Genomic DNA, 24,088 nt, shown 5'->3' with positions numbered 1-24,088 from the left:
TTCCTCAGGGAATGATTTCAGTACATTTCATGTCTTATTTTGAACGTTCTGTGGTTGTTCCATGCTTTAGAATTTTTCCTAGCAGCATACTGAACAAACATTATAGCTTCTTGTCAAGGCAATCATGCTATTCTTATAGTTGTAATAACTCTGCATCTTCCTTGTTGAGAGGCTTTCAGGTCCAGTATGTTTTCCTTTATACTTTCAATTAGTTGCCACATATAGATTATTGTACATCATTCTCTTCTCTCAAGGCTGTATAGTTCTAGCTTGACTATAATTTCTCATGCTACTTAATATGTTCCTTCCCTTCAGTTCTGCTCGTAAAGTGCTTCTGATCTATCTATGTCCATTTGTTTCGTTGGTGACCATAAGACAGAGCAGTGTTCAGTTTTATTCTTTTACATATATATATATAATCCTACGAGTCCACGGGGAAAATAAAACACGATAAGTTCCCATGTGCACTTTCGTGTAATAATCACATCATAAAGGGGAGACACGAGAGAAATATAAGTCAGCTGATATACATCGAAGAGACGAAGCTAGGACGCCATTTGGTAAAAAATCGCATGTACAGAGCATTAGATTGGGGAAGAGCAGTGTGGTTTCAGAAGTGGTAGAGGATGTGTGGATCAGGTGTTTGCTTTGAAGAATGTATGTGAGAAATACTTAGAAAAGCAAATGGATTTGTATGTAGCATTTATGGATCTGGAGAAGGCATATGATAGAGTTGATAGAGATGCTCTGTGGAAGGTATTAAGAATATATGGTGTGGGAGGCTGTGGGAGGCAAGTTGTTAGAAGCAGTGAAAAGTTTTTATCGAGGATGTAAGGCATGTGTACATGTAGGAAGAGAGGAAAGTGACTGGTTCTCAGTGAATGTTGGTTTGCAGCAGGGGTGTGTGATGTCTCTATGGTTGTTTAATTTGTTTGTGGATGGGGTTGTTAGGGAGGTAAATGCAAGAGTTTTGAAAAGAGGGGCAAGTATGCAGTCTGTTGTGGATGAAAGAGAATGGGAAGTGAGTCAGTTGTTGTTCGCTGATACAGCGCTGATGGCTGATTCGGGTGAGAAACTGCGGAAGCTAGTGACTGAGTTTGGTAAAGTGTGTGAAAGAAGAAAGCTGAGAGTAAATGTGAATTAAGAGCAAGGTTATTAGGTACGGTACAGTAGGGTTGAGGGACAAGTCAATCGGGAGGTAAGTTTGAATGGAGAAAAACTGGAGTAAAGTAAAGTGTTTTAGAGATCTAGGAGTGGATTTGGCAGTGGATGGAACCATGGAAGCGGAAGTGAATCACATGGTGGGGGAGGGGGCGAAAATTCTGGGAGCATTGAAGAATGTGTGGCAGTCGAGAGCATTATCTCGGAAAGCAAAAATGGGTATGTTTGAAGGAATAGTGGTTCCAACAATGTTATATGGTTGCGAGGCGTGGGCTATAGATAGAGTTGTGCAGAGGAGGGTGGATGTGCTGGAAATGAGATGTTTGAGGACAATATGTGGTGTGAGGTGGTTCAATTGAGTAAGCAATGAAAGGGTAAGAGAGATGTGTGGTAATAAAAAGAGTGTGGTCGAGAGAGCAGAAGAGGATGTTTTGAAATGGTTTGGTCACATGGAGAGAATGAGTAAGCAAAGATTGATCAAGAGTATATATGTGTCAGAGGTGGAGGGAACGAGGAGAATTGGGAGACCAAAGTGGAGGTGGAAAGATGGAGTAAAAAAGATTTTGAGTGATCGGGGCCTGAACATGCAGGAGGGTGAAAGGCATGCAAGGAATAGAGTAAATTGGAACGATGTGGTATACCGGGGTCGACGTGCAGTCAATGGATTGAAACAGGGCATGTGAAGCGTCTGGGGTAAACCATGGAAACTTCTGTGGGGCCTGGATGTGGAAAGGGAGCTGTGGTTTCGGTGCATTATTACATGACAGCTAGAGACTGAGTGTGAACGAATGTGGCCTTTGTTGCCTTTTCCTTGCGCTACCTCGCGCACATGGGGGGGGGGGGGGTTATTTCATGTGTGGCGGGGTGGCGATGGAAATGAATAAAGGCAGACAGTGTGAATTATATACCCGTGTATTTATGTATATGTCTGTCTGTGTATATATATGTATACGTTGAGATGTATAGGTATGTATATTTGCATGTGTAGACGTGTATGTATATACATGTGTATATGGGTGGGTTCGGCCATTCTTTCGTCTGTTACTCTGTGCTACCTCACTAACGTGGGAGACAGCGACAAAGTAAAATAAATAAATAAATAAATATATATATATATATATATATATATATATATATATATATATATATATATATATATATATATTTTTTTTTTTTTTTTTTTTTTTTTTGTTGCTGTCTCCTGCATTCACTCACACTCAGTCTCTAGCTTTCATGTGTAATGCACTGAAACCACTGCTCCCTTTCCACATCCAGGCTTCACAAAATTTTCCATGGTTTACCTCAGACGCTTCACATGCCCTGGTTCAATCCATTGACATCACGTCGACCCTGGTATACCACATCGTTCCAATTCACTCTATTCCTTGCACACCTTTCACCCTCTTGTAGGTTCAGGCCCCAATTGCTCATAATCTTTTTCACCCCATCCTTCCATCTCCAATTTGGTTTCCCACTTCTCCTCGTTCCCTCCACCTCTGACAAATATATCCTCTTTGTCAATCTTTCCTCACTCATTCTCTCCATGTGACCAAGCCACTTCAATACACCCTCTTATGCTCTCTCAACCACACTTTTTAATACCACACATCTCTCTTACCCTTTCATTACTTGCTCAATCAAACCACCTCAAACCACATATTGTCCTCAAACATCTCATTTCCAACACATCCACCCTCCTCCCCACAACCCTACTACCTATAGCCCATGCCTTGCAATCATATAACATTGTTGGAACCACTATTCCTTCAAACATGCCCATTTTTGCTCTCCGAGATAACGTTCTCGCTTTCCACACATTCTTCAACGCTCCCAAAACCTTCACCCCCTACCCAACCCTGTGACTCACTTCCGCTTCCATGGTTCCATCCACTGTAAATCCATTCCCAGATATTAAAACACTTCACTTCCTCCAGTTTTTCTCCATTCAAACTTACCTCCATATTAACTTGTCCCTCATATTATGACCTTGCTCTTATTCACAATTACTCTCAGCTTTCTTCTTTCACACACTTTACCAAACTCAGTCACCAGCTTCTGCAGTTTCTCACCCGAATCAACCACCAGTGGAGTATCATCACCGAACAACTGCCTCACATCCCAAGCCCTCTCATCCACAACAGACTGCATACTTGCCCTTATCTCCAAAACTCTTGCATTCACCTCCCTAACAACCCCATCCATAAACAAATTAAAACAACCAAGGAGACATCACACACCCCTACCGCAAACCGACATTCACTGGGAACCAATCACTTTCCTCCCTTCCTACTTGTACACATGCCTTACATCCTCGATAAAAACATTTCACTGCTTCTAGCAACTTACCTCCCACACCATATACCCCTAATACCTTCCACAGAGCATCTCTTTCAACTCTGTCATATGCCTTCTCCAGATCCATAAATGCTGCATACAAATCTATCTGTTTTTCTAAGTATTCCTCACATACATTCTTCATAGCAAACATCTGATCCACAGTCCTCTACCACTTCTGAAACCACACTGCTCTTCCCCAGTCTGATGCTCTGTACATGCCTTTACCCTCTCAATCAATACCCTCCCATATAATTTCCCAGGAATACTAGACAAACATTTCCCAGAAATACTCAACAAACTTATACCTCTGTAATTTGAACACTCACCTTTATCCCCTTTGCCTTTGTACAATGGCACTAAGCATGCATTCCACCAATCCTAAGGCACTTCACCATGAACCATACATATATTGAATATCCTCACCAACCAGACAACAACACAGTCACCCCCTTTTTTCATAACATCCACTGCAATACTATCCAAACCTGCCGCCGCGCCAGCTTTCATCTTCTGCAAAGCTTTCACCACCTCTTCTCTGTTTACCAAAACATTCTCCCTGACCCTCTCACTTCACACACCACCTCAACCAAAACACCCTATATATGCCACTCTATCATCAAACACGTTCAGCAAACCTTCAGAATACTCACTCCATCTTCTCACTTCACCACTATTTGTTATTACCTCATTATTAGCCCCCTTCACTGATGTTCCCATTTGTTCTCTTGTCTTCCACACTTTATTTACCTGCTTCCAAAACACCTTTTTATTCTCCCTAAAATTCAATGATACTCTCTAACCCCAACTCTCATTTGCCCTCTTTTTCACCTCTTGCACCTTTCTCTTGACCTCTTGCCTCTTTTTTTTAAACATGTCCCAGTCATTTGCACTATTTCCCCACAAAAATTGTCCAAATGCCTGTGCAACAGGCGGAATTCGATCCTGGCTGTTGGAGGTTTGTATGTTCTATGAAGGTGTGCGTTCATATGCACTTTGTTTGTATTCATATACCTCCGCGTTGTACAGTTAGGTTTGGTATAATGCTATCTGCTGGCTATGTGAGCCTGTTGGGAAATGACCAGTGTAGACCCCGTTGCCCACCAATGTGAGATGAAGGGTATTCAAATACATTGTATTCAAAAAGTCATTTCCGATTAGGGGCAATCATAACCTAGCGGTAGCACTCCCACCTGTTGCACAGGGGCCCCAGGTTCGATCCTGGCTGTTGGAGGTTTGTATGCTCTATGAAGGTGCATGTTCATATGCACTGTGTTCATATTCATATACCTCCGCGTTGTACAGTTAGGTTCAGTAAAATGCTATATGCTGGCTATGTGAGCCTGTTGGGAAATGACTGGTATAGACCCTGTTGCTTACCAACGTGAGACGAAGGGTATTCGAGTACATAGTATTCAAACAGTCATTTCCTGTTGGGGTGATAATAGACTAGCGGTAGCGCTCCCACCTGTTGCACAGGGGTCCCAGGTTTGATCCTGGCTGTTGGAGGTTTGCATGTTCTATGAAGGTGAGCGTTCATATGCACTTTGTTCATATATATATATATATATATATATCTCTTTTCTTTCTTTTAAACTATTCGCCATTTCCCGCGTTAGCGAGGTAACGTTAAGAAGAGAACTGGGCCTTTGTGGAATACCCTCACCTGGCCCCACTCTGTTCCTTCTTTTGGAAAATTAAAAAAAAAAACGAGAGGGGAGGATTTCCAGCCCCCCACTCCCTCCCCTTTTAGTCGCCTCTACGACACGCAGGGAATACGTGGGAAGTATTCTTCATCCCCTATCCCCAGGTATATATATATATATATTCTTTCTTTCATACTATTTGCCATTTCCCGCGTTAGTGAGGTAGCGTTAAGAACAGAGGACTGGGCCTTTGAGAGAATATCCTCATCTGGCCCCCTTCTCTGTTCCTTCATTGGAAAAAAAAAAAAAAAAAAAAAAAAAAAAAAAAAGGGGAGGATTTCCAGCCCCCCCGCTCCCTTCCCTTTTAGTCGCCTTCTACGACACGCAGGGAATACGTGGGAAGTATTCTTTCCCCCCTATCCCCAGGGATATATATATATATATATATATATATATATATATATATATATATATATATATATATATATATATATATATATATATGTAGGAAGAGAGGAAAGTGATTGGTTCTCAGTGAATGTAGGTTTGCGGCAGGGGTGTGTGATGTCTCCATGGTTGTTTAATTTGTTTATGGATGGGGTTGTTAGGGAGGTAAATGCAAGAGTTTTGGAAAGAGGGGCAAGTATGAAGTCTGTTGGGGATGAGAGAGCTTGGGAAGTGAGTCAGTTGTTGTTCGCTGATGATACAGCGCTGGTGGCTGATTCATGTGAGAAACTGCAGAAGCTGGTGACTGAGTTTGGTAAAGTGTGTGGAAGAAGAAAGTTAAGAGTAAATGTGAATAAGAGCAAGGTTATTAGGTACAGTAGGGTTGAGGGTCAAGTCAATTGGGAGGTGAGTTTGAATGGAGAAAAACTGGAGGAAGTGAAGTGTTTTAGATATCTGGGAGTGGATCTGGCAGCGGATGGAACCATGGAAGCAGAAGTGGATCATAGGGTGGGGGAGGGGGTGAAAATTCTGGGGGCCTTGAAGAATGTGTGGAAGTCGAGAACATTATCTCGGAAAGCAAAAATGGGTATGTTTGAAGGAATAGTGGTTCCAACAATGTTGTATGGTTGCGAGGCGTGGGCTATGGATAGAGTTGTGCGCAGGAGGATGGATGTGCTGGAAATGAGATGTTTGAGGACAATGTGTGGTGTGAGGTGGTTTGATCGAGTGAGTAACGTAAGGGTAAGAGAGATGTGTGGAAATAAAAAGAGCGTGGTTGAGAGAGCAGAAGAGGGTGTTTTGAAGTGGTTTGGGCACATGGAGAGAATGAGTGAGGAAAGATTGACCAAGAGGATATATGTGTCGGAGGTGGAGGGAACGAGGAGAAGAGGGAGACCAAATTGGAGGTGGAAAGATGGAGTGAAAAAGATTTTGTGTGATCGGGGCCTGAACATGCAGGAGGGTGAAAGGAGGGCAAGGAATAGAGTGAATTGGAGCGATGTGGTATACCGGGGTTGACGTGCTGTCAGTGGATTGAATCAAGGCATGTGTATGGGGGTGGGTTGGGCCATTTCTTTCATCTGTTTCCTTGCGCTACCTCGCAAACGCGGGAGACAGCGACAAAAAAAAAAGAAAAAAAAAATATATATATATATATATATATTATTGGGGAAGAGCAGTGTGGTTTCAGAAGTGGTAGAGGATGTGTGGATCAGGTGTTTGCTTTGAAGAATGTATATGAGAAATACTTAGAAAAGCAAATGGATTTGTATGTAGCATTTATGGATCTGGAGAAGGCATATGATAGAGTTGATAGAGATGCTCGGTGGAAGGTATAAAGAATATATGGTGTGGGAGGCAAGTTGTTAGAAGCAGTGAAAAGTTTTTATCGAGGATGTACGGCATGTGTACGTGTATGAAGAGAGGAAAGTGATTGGTTCTCAGTGAATGTAGGTTTGCGGCAGGGGTGTGTGATGTCTCCATGGTTGTTTAATTTGTTTATGGATGGGGTTGTTAGGGAGGTGAATGCAAGAGTTTTGGAAAGAGGGGCAAGTATGAAGTCTGTTGGGGATGAGAGAGCTTGGGAAGTGAGTCAGTTGTTGTTCGCTGATGATACAGCGCTGGTGGCTGATTCATGTGAGAAACTGCAGAAGCTGGTGACTGAGTTTGGTAAAGTGTGTGAAAGAAGAAAGTTAAGAGTAAATGTGAATAAGAGCAAGGTTATTAGGTACAGTAGGGTTGAGGGTCAAGTCAATTGGAAGGTAAGTTTGAATGGAGAAAAACTGGAGGAAGTAAAGTGTTTTAGATATCTGGGAGTGGATCTGGCAGCGGATGGAACCATGGAAGCGGAAGCGGATCATAGGGTGGGGAAGGGGGCGAAAATTCTGGGAGCCTTGAAGAATGTGTGGAAGTCGAGAACATTATCCCGGATAGCAAAAATGGGTATGTTTGAAGGAATAGTGGTTCCAACAATGTTGTATGGTTGCGAGGCGTGGGCTATGGATAGAGTTGTGTGCAGGAGGATGGATGTGCTGGAAATGAGATGTTTGAGGACAATGTGTGGTGTGAGGTGGTTTGATCGAGTAAGTAACGTAAGGGTAAGAGAGATGTGTGGAAATAAAAAGAGTGTGGTTGAGAGAGCAGAAGAGGGTGTTTTGAAATGGTTTGGTCACATGGAGAGAATGAGTGAGGAAAGATTGACCAAGAGGATATATGTGTCGGAGGTGGAGGGAACGAGGAGAAGAGGGAGACCAAATTGGAGGTGGAAAGATGGAGTGAAAAAGATTTTGTGTGATTGGGGCCTGAACATGCAGGAGGGTGAAAGGAGGGCAAAGAATAGAGTGAATTGGAGCGATGTGGTATACCGGGGTTGACGTGCTGTCAGTGGATTGAATCAAGGCATGTGTATGGGGGTGGGTTGGGCCATTTCTTTCGTCTGTTTCCTTGCGCTACCTCGCAAACGCGGGAGACAGCGACAAAAAAAAAAAAAGAAAAAAAAAAAAATATATATATATATATATATATATATATATATTATTGGGGAAGAGCAGTGTGGTTTCAGAAGTGGTAGAGGATGTGTGGATCAGGTGTTTGCTTTGAAGAATGTATGTGAGAAATACTTAGAAAAGCAAATGGATTTGTATGTAGCATTTATGGATCTGGAGAAGGCATATGATAGATTTGATAGAGATGCTCGGTGGAAGGTATAAAGAATATATGGTGTGGGAGGCAAGTTGTTAGAAGCAGTGAAAAGTTTTTATCGAGGATGTACGGCATGTGTACGTGTATGAAGAGATGAAAGTGATTGGTTCTCAGTGAATGTAGGTTTGCGGCAGGGGTGTGTGATGTCTCCATGGTTGTTTAATTTGTTTATGGATGGGGTTGTTAGGGAGGTGAATGCAAGAGTTTTGGAAAGAGGGGCAAGTATGAAGTCTGTTGGGGATGAGAGAGCTTGGGAAGTGAGTCAGTTGTTGTTCGCTGATGATACAGCGCTGGTGGCTGATTCATGTGAGAAACTGCAGAAGCTGGTGACTGAGTTTGGTAAAGTGTGTGAAAGAAGAAAGTTAAGAGTAAATGTGAATACGAGCAAGGTTATTAGGTACAGTAGGGTTGAGGGTCAAGTCAATTGGAAGGTAAGTTTGAATGGAGAAAAACTGGAGGAAGTAAAGTGTTTTAGATATCTGGGAGTGGATCTGGCAGCGGATGGAACCATGGAAGCGGAAGCGGATCATAGGGTGGGGGAGGGGGCGAAAATTCTGGGAGCCTTGAAGAATGTGTGGAAGTCGAGAACATTATCCCGGAAAGCAAAAATGGGTATGTTTGAAGGAATAGTGGTTCCAACAATGTTGTATGGTTGCGAGGCGTGGGCTATGGATAGAGTTGTGCGCAGGAGGATGGATGTGCTGGAAATGAGATGTTTGAGGACAATGTGTGGTGTGAGGTGGTTTGATCGAGTAAGTAACGTAAGGGTAAGAGAGATGTGTGGAAATAAAAAGAGCGTGGTTGAGAGAGCAGAAGAGGGTGTTTTGAAATGGTTTGGGCACATGGAGAGAATGAGTGAGGAAAGATTGACCAAGAGGATATATGTGTCGGAGGTGGAGGGAACGAGGAGAAGTGGGAGACCAAATTGGAGGTGGAAAGATGGAGTGAAAAAGATTTTGTGTGATCGGGGCCTGAACATGCAGGAGGGTGAAAGGAGGGCAAGGAATAGAGTGAATTGGATCGATGTGGTATACCGGGGTTGACGTGCTGTCAGTGGATTGAATCAGGGCATGTGAAGCGTCTGGGGTAAACCATGGAAAGCTGTGTAGGTATGTAAATTTGCGTGTGTGGACGTATGTATATACATGTGTATGGGGGGGGGGTTGGGCCATTTCTTTCGTCTGTTTCCTTGCGCTACCTCGCAAATGCGGGAGACAGCGGCAAAAAAAAATATATATATTATTTATTTATTTATATATATATCATATCTATTTATTATACTTTGTCGCTGTCTCCTGCGTTTGCAAGGTAGCACAAGGAAACAGACGAAAGAATGGCCCAACCCACCCACATACACATGTATATGCATACACGTCCACATACCCACATATACATACCTATACATTTCAACGTATACATATATAAACATACAGATATATACATACATACACATGTACATAATTCATACTTGCTGCCTTTATTCATTCCCATCGCCACCCCACCACACATGAAATGACAACCCCCTCCCCCCGCATGCATGCGAGGTAGCGCTAGGAAAAGACCACAAAGGCCACATTCGTTCACACTCAGTCTCTAACTGTCATGTATAATGCACCGATACCACAGCTCCCTTTCCACATCCAGGCCCCACAAAACTTTCCATGGTTTACCCCAGACACTTTACATGCCCTGGTTCAGTCCACTGACAACACATCGACCCCGATAAACTACATCATTCCGATTCACTCTGTTCCTTGCATGCCTTTCACCCTCCTGTATGTTCAGGCCCCAATAGCTCAAAGTCTTTTTGACTCCATCCTTCTACCTCCAATATGGTCACCCACTTCTCCTCGTTCCCTCCACCTCTGACACACATATCCTCTTGGTCAATCTTTCCTCATCCATTCTCTCCATGTGACCAAACCATTTCAAAACACCCTTTTCTGCTCTCTCAACCACACTCTTTTTATTACCACACATCTCTCTTACCCTTTCATTACTTACTCGATCAAACCACCTCACACCACATATTGTCCTCAAACATCTCATTTCCAACACATCCACCCTTCTCCACACAACTCTATCGATAGCCTATGCCTCGCAACCATATAATAATGTTGGTACCACAATTCCTTCAAGCATACCCATTTTTGCTTTCCGAGATAATATTCTCACCTTCCACACATTTTTTCAATGCTCCCAGAATTTTCGCCCCCACCCTGTTACTCTCTCCACTTCCATGGTTCCATCCGCTGCCAAATCCACTCCTAGATATCTAAAATACTTCATTTCCTTCAGTTTTTTCTTCCATTCAAACTTACTTCCCAATTGCCTTGTCCCTCAACCCTACTGTATCTAATAACCTTGCTCTTATTCACATTTACTCTCAGCTTTCTTCTTTCACACATTTTACCAAACTCTCTCCAAAACTCTTGCATTCACTTCCCTAACAACCTATCCATAAACAAATTAAACAACCATGGAGATATCACTCACCCCAGACACAAACCAACATTCACTGAGAACCAATCACTTTCCTCTCTTCGTACTCCCACACCATATGCTCTTAAGACCTTCCACAAAGCATCTCTATCAACCCCATCCTATGCCTTCTCCAGATCCATAAATGCTACATACAAATCCATCTGTTTTTCTAGGTATTTCTCACATACATTCTCCAAAGCAAACACCTGATCCACATATCCTCTACCACTTCTGAAACCACACTGCTCTTCCCCAGTCTGATGCTCTGTACATGCCTTCACCTTCTCAATAAATACACTCCCATATAATTTGCACTTTTCAACCCGATGACTGCTTATCATCCCCCAAGAACCTTACTGATCCTGTTCATTCTATCAAATGTACACCTCTTACCCTTTTGAATGTTCAGATCTTATTATCCAAAAGCCCCCTTCACTCCATCCCCTTAGTCATCTCCCTCCCATTACTCTCTCCACTTCCACTATACATTCCCTCAGTCTTTTTACTTCACTAATCCTTTCCATATGCCAGACCCGTTCAGCATACATGTTAATATCTGGCATAATTAAAAATAATTTATGAGCCTCCCATTTATTGGCAAATAAGAATAAAAAAGATACAAGACACTTTGGGAAAAAACAAACATGTAACATCTACAAATGACAGTATGATTACCAGAGAAAGCAACAAATATTATCATATTAACAAATACTACCATATTCATAAAAAAATGTGAAAATAAAAGATCTACCTACAAAAAAGTGCTTCCATAATATCAGAATATCATAGGCTAGCTCACAGATGTGATTAATCTATTCATGAATAAGTCTCATTAAAACTGGAGTGCAGCTCAGGACTTCATTCAAAAAGCACTTTTTGCAAAACTGAGCTGGCTACAAAGGAAGGGTATGGAGTTAGCTTACATAAAATCATGGTTGTGTGCAAAATGGTTTTGACTTAAACCATGTTCACAGTGTTATTTCAGACTACCCTCTGAATACACAATATTTACATTTAAAGCATGCAATATGAGTAAGGATAACTGAATGAGGCAAAGGCAAGTGACTGGATTGAAGAAGCTAAATGACGGCAGTCTTTTCGAGACTATACAGTTCCCTTCCTGTAATGCAAAAAGAGATTATTACTCACTGAAATAACATAGAACTGCTAAAGAGAGTCCAAGGAAATGCAACAAGAGTAGAACCTAAAATGAATGAACTGAGTTATGATGAGAGGAAAAAAGCCTGTGATCTGCCAACAATGAAAGTAAGGCAATAAAGGTGAGACTTGATAACCATATTCCTTGGATACCAGGAAGATAGTAAGATGAACTATTCAATGTAGTGAAAGATGACTCAATAAAACGAGAACATAATGGGTAATTAAGTAGCAAAAAGTGGAGGAAATGAAGCATTTCTTCAGTAAAGAATTGGTGGATATTGAAAACAACAAAGTAAATTAACTAGTGCTGGAAAATTCAGAAGCCTGTATGAAAGAAATGCCCCTCAAGTGTAAAGCTTCTTCCCAATACATGCAAACATATAATCAAACATCTGTGTTCTGTATGACTTATGTAGTACACTTGATCACACATATCTATACAATATTTACCAAACCTGACATATTTGCTTACCAGTTAGTCTGGGTTTAGGATGCATTACTATACCACAGTATCATGAAACCACAATAAAACCTCTGTTAACCATACTTTGGGTTAACAAAATGCCCAAAACTACGTATTTTTAACGTCTTGGTTGGCAACCCTCTAATTATAAAAATATTTCAAATTAAGTGTGTTCCATGCCACAGGGATTAGTGCACTCACCACCTAGTGCTTTGTGAGAGTGGTGATTGTTTACCATCTCCAATGTGCTTTCTTTCTGGCATGGTGTTGTGTGCTGGTCTTGCACATTGTGAATTTTGTGCTTCCTAGATTATCACTGAGGGCAATAGCCCCTTTCAAGCAATTGCCTAACAGCAAGAGGAATGTTTTAAGCTTTGAAAAGATGGAGTTGTGTAAGAGCCTGGCCAAGGGCGAGTCCAAGATGACACTTATGAAGGACTTCTTCATTTGCTTACATATGTTAACATTTTCTCTGTAAAATATTTACAAATATGTAAAATACTTTAGAATATTACAGTTTCGAATAACCAAAAATTTTATCTGGAATGGCTCATTCCCTAAGAATTCTGGACAATAGAAGTTTTACTGTATATAATAATAGAAGTTTTACTGTATATAATAGTATATGATTTGATACTCAACATTCACAACTGAGCACAGTGTTTTTGTTAATAATATATGGCAAACTACCATTTTTCCTTTACAGTCACAACTTGCGTACATTAATGATACCAAATTAGGTGATGTTTCCCACTCACTTCTGCTAATGGTTGGTAGAAGAGAGAGCCTTGATAAGGCCACTCGTAGGTTTCTCAGCACCATACCTGCACAAAGGAAAAATAAAAATTTATTCACTCAAAATATCTGTTACTGGAAATATATGTATTATACATGTATATATTATTCTGTCACTAATACTGAAAGAAATCTACAAATTCACTGAGAAAAAGTTGCTGTGATATCACAAGGGACTGACTCCTCTTTGCATAAAGAACTACTCTCACATCTGGGGTGGTTTTAGCTCTACATACTTGCTTGAGTGTCAAGTCTAAGGCAGTCTGACTTTTGAATTCTCCCAATCAGACCCACATTCACCTGATTATAATGTTGGTTCTCGTTCCTTCTTAAACAAATATTTCTTTAATTCTGCTCTTTGCAGCTGGCTATTTGCAAACCTCCAAGCAGAGTTATTTTGCCATTATGGCCGTGTTCACTTATGGCTGTTACTCATATATCCTGACCTAAATACTGAAAATTAGAAAACCAAAAAGGTATCCCAGGGTCCTGGTGGGAAAACCTGGCACCTACCATTGATGCTTAGCAGCACATATTTGCTTATTAGCCACAAAACACTTCTCTGAAAATGTTTGCATATTATGCAAGTGAAAATCCTTTATGTTTCATTAATTCCTCACCACCAAACTTAATGATTACTGAATAAAAAAGAAATGCAGTGGTTATATTTCCAATGAAGACTGCACTGACAGGTCGTATACTATCTCATTAATTTTCATATCATTATTCATTTCCCCTTTATTACTGGATACACTAACTTTTTCAAAAGAAGAAAAGTTGGTTAATTTCCAGTTTTCCTGTGTATTGAAACTGTCTTTAAATATTACATGATTTTGTACACTTCTACTATAGTAATTAAATACAAGAGTTGCAGCATTCATTTTTGGACATTACATCATATTGTGGAGTATTAAAGTAGGCAACAGTAATGAAGGTTATGTATACGAGCAAAATTATACATTTAATGTAAAGTAGGTAAACTCAGTAAAAATTCAACAGAACCTAAGAAAACCTCATCTTAGCAGTCAAGATGCACTGAATATACATACCTACCATACAGCAATCTGCTATTGGAAATTACATGGAATAACTGCTTGCAGGGAAGAAGAGCAGCGACACGATAGCTACTCATCTGTTAGCTGATATTTGTGTGCAATAATAGCAATACTCATTCATGGGTGTTACTGGTATATAACAGCAAGAATACTGACCAAGATAAACCTGAACAACTAGGTTGGTTAGGTGAGGTTTTCATACATTCTGCTGATTTTTTAATAACTGTTTCATGTACATTTACATAAATTAGCCCCACATTTTTCCTGAAATTCATAACCCTTACATCCATTGCCTTTTCTAGTGTGCAAAATAAATTGTACAGCTCCAAATCAAGCTCTGTAAATCTTGTTGTATACCCTAAAAAATCCACTAGCATTGCAAAACAAATTCACTTAACATTGAAAGCTAGACTCAGTGTATGGGTAACTGGTTATTAACCATAACATTTTTGCAGAAATGGAGGTTCATACAAATAGCCCATACGATGAGTGAAAAGACCAACTTTAATTGCCCCCATCTACATCGGGCCATGAGAAAGTTCCATGGTGTAATAAATAGCATTACTGATCATGATTCAAGCACAGGCTCCCCCTTGTGAAATCTTGAGTACAGCAGTTAGCCTACAGCCTTCCAAGCTGTTCATCCTCCCCTTAGGGTTGATCAATAAATGGGTATCTGGCATAGGCTGGTGTGTATACACCCACACAAAAGTTAAGACAAAGTCCATACATAAGGTTAAAAGGTGGGGCAACACTGATGTTAAACTCTCATTCCCCATAATAAACAAATAATAATCATCCATTCCCATCTTGAAGTCTAAGTAGTAATGATTATGTTTAATGCTGCAATGCTTTTAGTTTTGAATAGTTATCTTGTGAAATGCTTATATAGTATTTACAAAATACAAAAGAGGTTGTACAGCATAAATTTAAGCTTTTTTAACAGAACTACCTTAATTTATGCCACAGAAATGGGTATTATGTTTATGAAAAACAAAGGGTTTAATTACTGCTAAAGTAAAATACATAAAAAAAAATTAAAGAAGGGTCTTATTTGCTCCAAAAGTAAAACATTTTTAAAAATTGCAATGTGGTATGAAAACCTCCACTCCTAGTTGCCAAAACAATACACCAAAATTAAGTTCATTTGCTGCTAGGGATCACATGTAAGCTTCCTGAGTCAACTGTGTCGACATCCTGTGCCATTTGCACAGTACTCACTCATGGGTTTGACTGTTAAATTGTTGACTAGAATACTGAGCATTACGATAACTCTTGTATGCTAGGGAGGTTAATGAGATTTTCATTGGTTTGGGTAATTTTGTATTTCCTACACTTGCATTTTCTTTTACATAATTTTCATCACATTGCTTCATACTGTTCATAACTAAGAATCATCATCACCTTATTTAATATTGTCTGGTACTAAATATGATAGATAATTACTCTGCAAATATTTCTGTAATCACACCTAACAATATAAAGGATCTAAAACTTGAGTAGCCATTTCCACAAGCTAGTTTCACTGCAGAGCTAAAATAGACTATGATAGTCCTGGCAAAGTGTTAGGTTATGACAGACCAAGTTACCTTACCCAACCTCAAACAACCTCACCATAACCCATAGATGGCGTATGATAAAATAAATATTCCAACCAGCTGACAAAATCACCACTAAAAATAAAATGCTCCAAATTTTGCTCGACGATTTACTCTGCTATCCACGTATTATTGTAGCTGTATGAAACAAAATTACTCATATTCCAAAGTTATTTTGGTAAAACACTTATTTTGGTGGCAGAGTGGGACTGTACTATCATTTTTTTTCTACATAAATTATGTTGAGTAGATATGCTCCTTTTAAATCTTTTTAATTTCCTCATATTGTAGCCAACTCATGGAAAAAAGTACACCAGACATGCATAACTGAATATTTTTCTATCACATGAAAGTATTTCTCCATGATTTTCTTCGGTATATACCAGTAAATGAAGCCCTACACTAGACCTTTTCTCTTGGGTAATCACTTAGAAAGTCGTCTTATTAGGTGTAAAGTATAACTGTAAAGTGAACACTCAAGACATTATTAGCTTTATACCTTTTCTGCAGTAACATGTTACAAGGTTTCATATTATTTAAATTCCTTTCTTAAGTTACATAATATTCTTCAGCTTTCTAACAAATGTATTACTCTATCCGTCGACACCAGTTCACCTTTGTAATCTCAGTTTTACGTTTGAGCAGCTAATTCAAGCAGCAATAATTGAGTGTGAGAAGTACCCCTAAACATGACATCTGGACTGGCATCCCAAAGTCTGAACCTTTATTGCAAAATCAACGTCTCGTTTGCCATAATGAACCAGGATTTCAATAACATAACTGTATGAAAACATTTCCTACATGTTAACACGATAGAAAATATTATTACTTCGTAAATATCGCCAGTCCGATCACCTTCACTTGGTCAAAAGATTGTTCGAGTGAGCGTCTGCTACTGGAGGCTGCTGGTAGGGGAAACAACTGCCGCCCGCCTCCTGCCAGAGGCTTCTCCCTCCACCAGCAAACAAATAGGGACACTTCTGAGGCTTCAGTTCCGGCCAGAAAGACAGTCACTGTGAATTTAATCATCGCTAATCGAAAAAAAAAGACATTCTTACTCGATTGAAAGGTTGGCTTCGTTACGTAAGACCAGTTTAAGGGTCATTAAGGCTCTCAAAATCAAGTCATAACCACAACCCGAAATATGTCCAACACCTTCAAGGGTCCAACCAAATTTTAGGGGTCCAACAAATATTTAAGACCACATACAATCTCATTATGTAAATAACCCATTGCCCTTGAACACACACACACACCCACACACACACACACTATATATATATATATATATATATATATATATATATATATATATATATATATATATGGTTGTTTAATTTGTTTATGGATGGGGTTGTTAGGGAGGTGAATGCAAGAGTTTTGGAAAGAGGGGCAAGTATGAAGTCTGTTGGGGATGAGAGAGCTTGGGAAGTGAGTCAGTTGTTGTTCGCTGATGATACAGCGCTGGTGGCTGATTCATGTGAGAAACTGCAGAAGCTGGTGACTGAGTTTGGTAAAGTGTGTGAAAGAAGAAAGTTAAGAGTAAATGTGAATAAGAGCAAGGTTATTAGGTACAGTAGGGTTGAGGGTCAAGTCAATTGGGAGGTGAGTTTGAATGGAGAAAAACTGGAGGAAGTGAAGTGTTTTAGATATCTGGGAGTGGATCTGGCAGCGGATGGAACCATGGAAGCGGAAGTGGATCATAGGGTGGGGGAGGGGGCGAAAATTCTGGGAGCCTTGAAGAATGTGTGGAAGTCGAGAACATTATCTCGGAAAGCAAAAATGGGTATGTTTGAAGGAATAGTGGTTCCAACAATGTTGTATGGTTGCGAGGCGTGGGCTATGGATAGAGTTGTGCGCAGGAGGATGGATGTGCTGGAAATGAGATGTTTGAGGACAATGTGTGGTGTGAGGTGGTTTGATCGAGTAAGTAACGTAAGGGTAAGAGAGATGTGTGGAAATAAAAAGAGCGTGGTTGAGAGAGCAGAAGAGGGTGTTTTGAAATGGTTTGGGCACATGGAGAGAATGAGTGAGGAAAAATTGACCAAGAGGATATATGTGTCGGAGGTGGAGGGAACGAGGAGAAGAGGGAGACCAAATTGGAGGTGGAAAGATGGAGTGAAAAAGATTTTGTGTGATCGGGGCCTGAACATGCAGGAGGGTGAAAGGAGGGCAAGGAATAGAGTGAATTGGAGCGATGTGGTATACCGGGGTTGACGTGCTGTCAATGGATTGAATCAAGGCATGTGAAGCGTCTGGGGTAAACCATGGAAAGCTGTGTAGGTATGTATATTTGCGTGTGTGGACATGTATATACATGTGTAAGGGGGTGGGTTGGGCCATTTCTTTCGTCTGTTTCCTTGCGCTACCTCGCAAACGCGGGAGACAGCGACAAAGCAAAATATATATATATATATATATATATATATATATATATATATATATATATATATATATATATATATATCTTTCAAACTATTCGCCATTTCCCGGGTTAGCGAGGTAGCGTTAAGAACAGAGGACTGGGCCTTTGAGGGAATATCCTCACCTGGCCCCCTTCTCTGTTCCTTCTTTTGGGAAAAAAAAAATGATGAGAGGGGAGGATTTCCAGCCCCCCCTCCCTCCCCTTTTAGTCGCCTTCTACGACACGCAGGGAACACGTGGGAAGTATTCTTTTTCCCCTATCCCCAGGGATATATATATATATATATATATATATATATATATATATATATATATATATATATATATATATATATATATATATATATATATATATAGCGATAGGAATTGATGAAGGTAGTAAGTATGGATATGTATATGTCTGTGTATGTATACGTTGAAATGTATATGTATATATATGTGCGTGTGTGGGCGTATATATATATATATATATATATATATATATATATATATATATATATATATTCTTTTTTTATTAATTATTTTATTTGCTTTGTCGCTGTCTCCCGCGTTAGCGAGATAGCACAAGGAAACAGACGAAAGAATGGCCCAACCCTAGCCACATACACATGTATATACATACACGTCCACACACGCAAATATACATACCTATACATCTCAACGTATACATATATATATACACACACAGACATATACATATATACACATGTACATAATTCATACTGTCTGCCTTTATTCATTCCCATCGCCACACATGAAATAACAACCCCCTCCCCTCTCATGTGTGCGAGGTAGCGCAAGGAAAAGACAACAAAGGCCACATTCGTTCACACTCAAGTCTCTAGCTGTCATGTAATGATGCACCGAAACCACAGCTCCCTTTCTACATCCAGGCCCAACAGAACTTGAGGGTCAAGTCAATTGGGAGGTAAGTTTGAATGGAGAAAAACTGGAGGAAGTGAAGTGCTTTAGATATCTGAGAGTGGATTTGGCAGCGGAAGTGAATCATAGGGTGGGGGAGGGGGCGAAAATTCTGGGAGCCTTGAAGAATGTGTGGCAGTCGAGAACATTATCTCGGAAAGCAAAAATGGGTATGTTTGAAGGAATAGTGGTTCCAACAATGTTGTATGGTTGCGAGGCGTGGGCTATAGATAGAGTTGTGCGGAGGAGGGTGGATGTGCTGGAAATGAGATGTTTGAGGACAATATGTGGTGTGAGGTGGTTTGATCGAGTAAGTAATGAAAGGGTAAGAGAGATGTGTGGAAGTAAAAAGAGCGTGGTTGAGAGAGCAGAAGAGGGTGTTTTAAAATGGTTTGGGCACATGGAGAGAATGAGAGGAAAGATTAACCAAGAGGATATATGTGTCAGAGGTGGAGGGAACGAGGAGAAGTGGGAGACCAAATTGGAGGTGGAAAGATGGAGTGAAAAAGATTTTGAGTGATCGGGGCCTGAACATGCAGGAAGATGAAAGGCGTGCAAGGAACAGAGTGAATTGGAACGATGTGGTATACCGGGGTCGACGTGCTGTCAATGGATTGAACCAGGGCATGTGAAGCGTCTGGGGTAAACCATGGAAAGTTTTGTGGGGCCTGGATGTGGAAAGGGAGCTGTGGTTTCGGTGCATTATACATTGCAGCTAGAGACTGAGTGTGAACGAGTGTGGCCTTTGTTGTCTTTTCCTAGCGCTACCTCGCGCACATGCGGGGGAGGGGGTTGTTATTTCATGTGTGGCGGGGTGGTGACGGGAATGAATAAGGCAGACAGTATGAATTATGTACATGTGTATATATGTATATGTCTGTGTGTGTATATATATGTACACGTTGATATGTATAGCTATGTATATTTGCGTTTGTGGACGTGTATGTATATACATGTGTATGGGGGTGGGTTGGGCCATTTCTTTCGTCTGTTTCCTTGCGCTACTTCGCAAACGCGGGAGACAGCGACAAAAAAAAAATAATAATAATATATATATATATATATATATATATATATATATATATATATATATATATATATATTTTTTTTTTTAAACTATTCGCCATTTCCCGCGTTAGCGAGGTAGCGTTAAGAACAGAGAACTGGGCCACTGAGGGAATATCCTCACCTGGCCCCCTTCTCTATTCCTTCTTTTGGAAAATTAAAAAAAAATTGAGAGGGGAGGATTTCCAGCCCCCCCGCTCCCTCCCCTTTTAGTCGCCTTCTACGACACGCAGGGAATACGTGGAAAGTATTCTTTCTCCCCTATCCCCATATATATATATATATATATATATATATATATATATATATATATATATATATATATATATATATATATATATATATATATATAAAGTGCAAGCTGGGAGCAGCTTTTTTTAATGCACAGAAAACTGAGTTTGACAGCATATTTAGTTATTAATCGTCTTTCTTGCTTTCAGTATTATTCTATCATTAGATTGGTGCTTAAACATCAGTTGTCCATAGTTATCTATTTTATTTCAATCAAGCTTTCGCCTTCACAGAGGCACCAAGAATCTAGAAAAAAAAGAAAAATCCGTTACAAAACTTGAATATGAAATGTAAAACGCAAACAAAATGTATAATGTGGTCTGTAAAAGGCTTCTGGAGACCAAGACTACAGTTTCCAATGGTAGAGATATGGTTGTCATCCGTACAACGCCGTCGACACCTCTGTACCATCAAACTCAACTGCACCTTTCCCAGACAGTAAACCCTCTCTTCAAACATTCCTCAATGCTCCCAGGACATTCGCCTTTTCACCACCCCTTTAATACCATTCCATTCGCTACCACGTTTCCTCTCATAAATCGACATCACCTCACTTCCCTCGTTTTCTACATCCAGACGAGATCTCACCCCAACTAATTTGTTTCTCTAGTGTTAAACATGCACTCAACTTTCTTACTTCATACACTTCCACTTTAGACACACATCTGTCACCAGAAAACAACCTCCAAGTCACTTCCCTTACAGACCAACTTCTCTCGCCGTTCACCTCCCTCACCATCCTATCCATAAATAGATTAAACAGTCATGGTGATATCACACATTCCTTCCGTAGGTAGATACACCACTTGGAACCACTCACCTTCGTCTGTACCTACTCGCACCTACACACGCTTTACTCGATAAAACTTCTTTATTGTTGTAACTTTCTTACCACACCATACCTTCGCAATAGCTTCCACAAAGAATATCCACCAACCTTGTCTTACGCTTTCTCCAGATTCGTTAATGCCATATACAAATCCCTCTGTTTCTCTAGGTATTTTTGGCACACATTTTTCAAAACAAAAATAGGATCGACACATCTTCCATTCCCAAAGCCATATTGCTCTTTCCCACTCTGAAACTCTAAGTACGCCAACACCCTGTCAGTTACCACACTTGTAAACAACTTACCAGGTGTATACTTCGGCTGTAGTTATGGCCTTGATGACGATGATATGCTTCCCGAGTGCCTGTAAATTCACTGTGAGGCCTTGCCACCTACTAAAACTGCATGAATGCAGGTGGAGACAATCGTACATCTTATTCGCATATATCGTTTTCATATACTGCTATCATAAGCATTCAAGGTAATCAGGAGCAGTATGGACTATCCTACCTATTTCATCGAGACAGCCCGTTCAAGCCCATGGCGGTACGACCCTTGGGGTGGGTCTTCTATTTGATCCTTAAGGGTCAGGTTAAAGGCCATGCTATTACAAAATGGGATTAAGGAGCTATTGAGCTTTAGGGTTGTTTTGTAGGTAGCCCATATTGTGTTATGAAACATTAGACTGTATAACATTATTTCATTTCACCAGAAATATATTTAATAGATATGCCTTGGAACTAGAAAAGTGGAATATGCGACATTTACTTGCTGCAATTTCGTCTGCCCGATCACTTAAGTCTAGATTTTGTAAAATCATATTTTTTTTTTACTCATCACCAAAGCTCTGAAATTGAAATTTTTCCCAGTCGATTTTCCAATGTCACCTCGCTTCGCTTGATGACGGAGGTTTCTGACTCCTGCCAGCACGATAAAAAAGAGGAAATAGTGTTATTTGAAACATTCTTGAGGTCTAAGTTCACATTTAGTTTGTTAATATTCTGGATGCTAAAAGGAAAAATTCAGTTGTTTATGATTAGTTTTCCTGATGCCATGATGGAAGCCTTCCCCTGATTCAAAACAGGGAGTTACTGTATAAGGTTTTATAAAATGCAAACCCGCATCAGTGATATGATAAAATGTTAGTATTTTATGTGAACTGAAAATAGATTAAATTCAACTCAAATCCACTGGAAACGTTAACACAGGATAATGCAAGGTTAAAAAAATATACATAACTGACGAAATCCAGTAGTTTTGAAAAGAAACTGACTAAAATGGTATTTGCAGACTACGAATAGGCAAAGTTCCCCTGAAGATATCTGGCAGCCCTCGTGTAATAACAATACCACAACGTTAAAGGTATTACGCATCACTCAGGCACTTACAAGCTCTGGCTTACAGGTGTCTGCAGAGCTACATAATTTACGATAGCGTGACATGACGTCCGAATGCGTGAGTATCGTGAGTAATGCGTGAGTGCATTACTGTAACCACCGACGCCCTCTGTGGCCATTGCACTGAAACATTTTTTTTTTTATTCCTATCTACACGCCCATTGTTGTTAATGCCGGGCCACTGGCCTATCTACAAATGTTTGTACTTACACAAACGGTTCCATCCTACTGCCGCAGACCTTCCCATGGATAGTCAACCCATTCAGTTCATACAGGACCCTTGCTGTTCCTGGGCCTTTCTTTGCAACCTGATTCGTAACACGGCCCTGTTTATGGATGTAAATTGCTCGGAATCCGAAGCTTTCATTCCTTATTCAAAGGTTGCACGAAGCAAATGCCATGTAAAGGAGAATAGAGAACATTTACATACGTTCTTTCCTGTGTCGAAGATTCTACATAGGCAAAAGTTCGCACTAAGGCGAGGCCCAGACAAAAATATAAAAAAGGTCTTAAGAGGCAGAGAAGCAATAACTGGAAAAATAATATGAGTTCTGGGGGAAATAGAAAACATGCTTTTGAAAAAAAAAGTGGCAGCTAACAGCTTTGGAAAGATGAGGTAGTTTAAAAAACTTAGCACCATTGGCAGTGACATCACAACGGCTCATTATGTTGTGTTGGCAACTGCCAGTCATCATGTAAGACAGGGTCTTGCTGACTACCACATGGTACAACGTATGGCGGGGCACTCAAATAGACAGTTCTTAGAAGCAAAGGGAGAGTTAGAAGTCATACATGGAGAACTGGTAAGACGGATTGAGAACAGTATTCCAAACAAATCTTTTTCGTTTTATCGCAAAGGCGGCGGCAGCTTCTGAAATGTGTGTGTGTGTGTGGGGGGGGGGGGGGGGGCTCTCTGGAGCAAAAAAAGAATTCACCATGATGCAGCAGACTGCAGTTCTATGATGTATGTCTAAACAAATTTGGAGAGCTGAAACCCCCCTACTTTTCAAAGGGTGGATTCAGCGCCTCCCCCCTATGGCGCCGCCACTTTATCAGCGCAACTGTTTAGGGAATTTTCCCCATTTGAACAGGACTCTTAACTTCTTGGAGGCAGATTTGTCCATTTTTGTAACAAGAGGAGATTGAGCAGATACAGATGTTTTCCTTGGGCTTCACGAGAGTAGTTTGAAGAAACAATCTTTTACTAGACTGGTGAGCAGCAAGATCACACTGGCTTCGCTTTATCTTCCACAGGGCGTTCATTGTACTCTTGCAACTCCAATTCCCGCAAGAGGCGCCAGGTTCTTCCTTCCATGT

At 40.4% G+C, this 24,088-nt stretch overlaps 1 protein-coding gene across 3 annotated transcripts in view; it reads right to left on the bottom strand.

The window, feature by feature from the left end:
• The window catches only part of tko (technical knockout), a 30,517-nt gene that overhangs the window by 5,523 nt on the left and 906 nt on the right, over positions 1-24,088 (bottom strand). Inside the window, exons 1-2 of one of the 3 annotated variants that reach the window (XM_071662659.1) lie at positions 16,674-16,810; positions 13,155-13,220 (exon numbers count right to left, since the gene is read on the bottom strand). In XM_071662659.1, coding sequence (XP_071518760.1) covers positions 13,155-13,218 — 64 coding nt within the window. In that variant the 5' untranslated portion in view covers positions 13,219-13,220; positions 16,674-16,810. Of the gene's footprint in view, positions 1-13,154; positions 13,221-16,673; positions 16,811-24,088 lie in introns of those variants that run through there. The other 2 variants (XM_071662660.1, XM_071662661.1) reach the window with 2 other exon arrangements.

Source organism: Panulirus ornatus, chromosome 6 (genome assembly GCF_036320965.1).
Source record: "Panulirus ornatus isolate Po-2019 chromosome 6, ASM3632096v1, whole genome shotgun sequence".
Classification (NCBI taxonomy): domain Eukaryota; kingdom Metazoa; phylum Arthropoda; class Malacostraca; order Decapoda; family Palinuridae; genus Panulirus; species Panulirus ornatus.
Note: the sequence above shows the minus strand (reverse complement) of the source record. Positions and strands in the feature narration are given on the sequence as shown.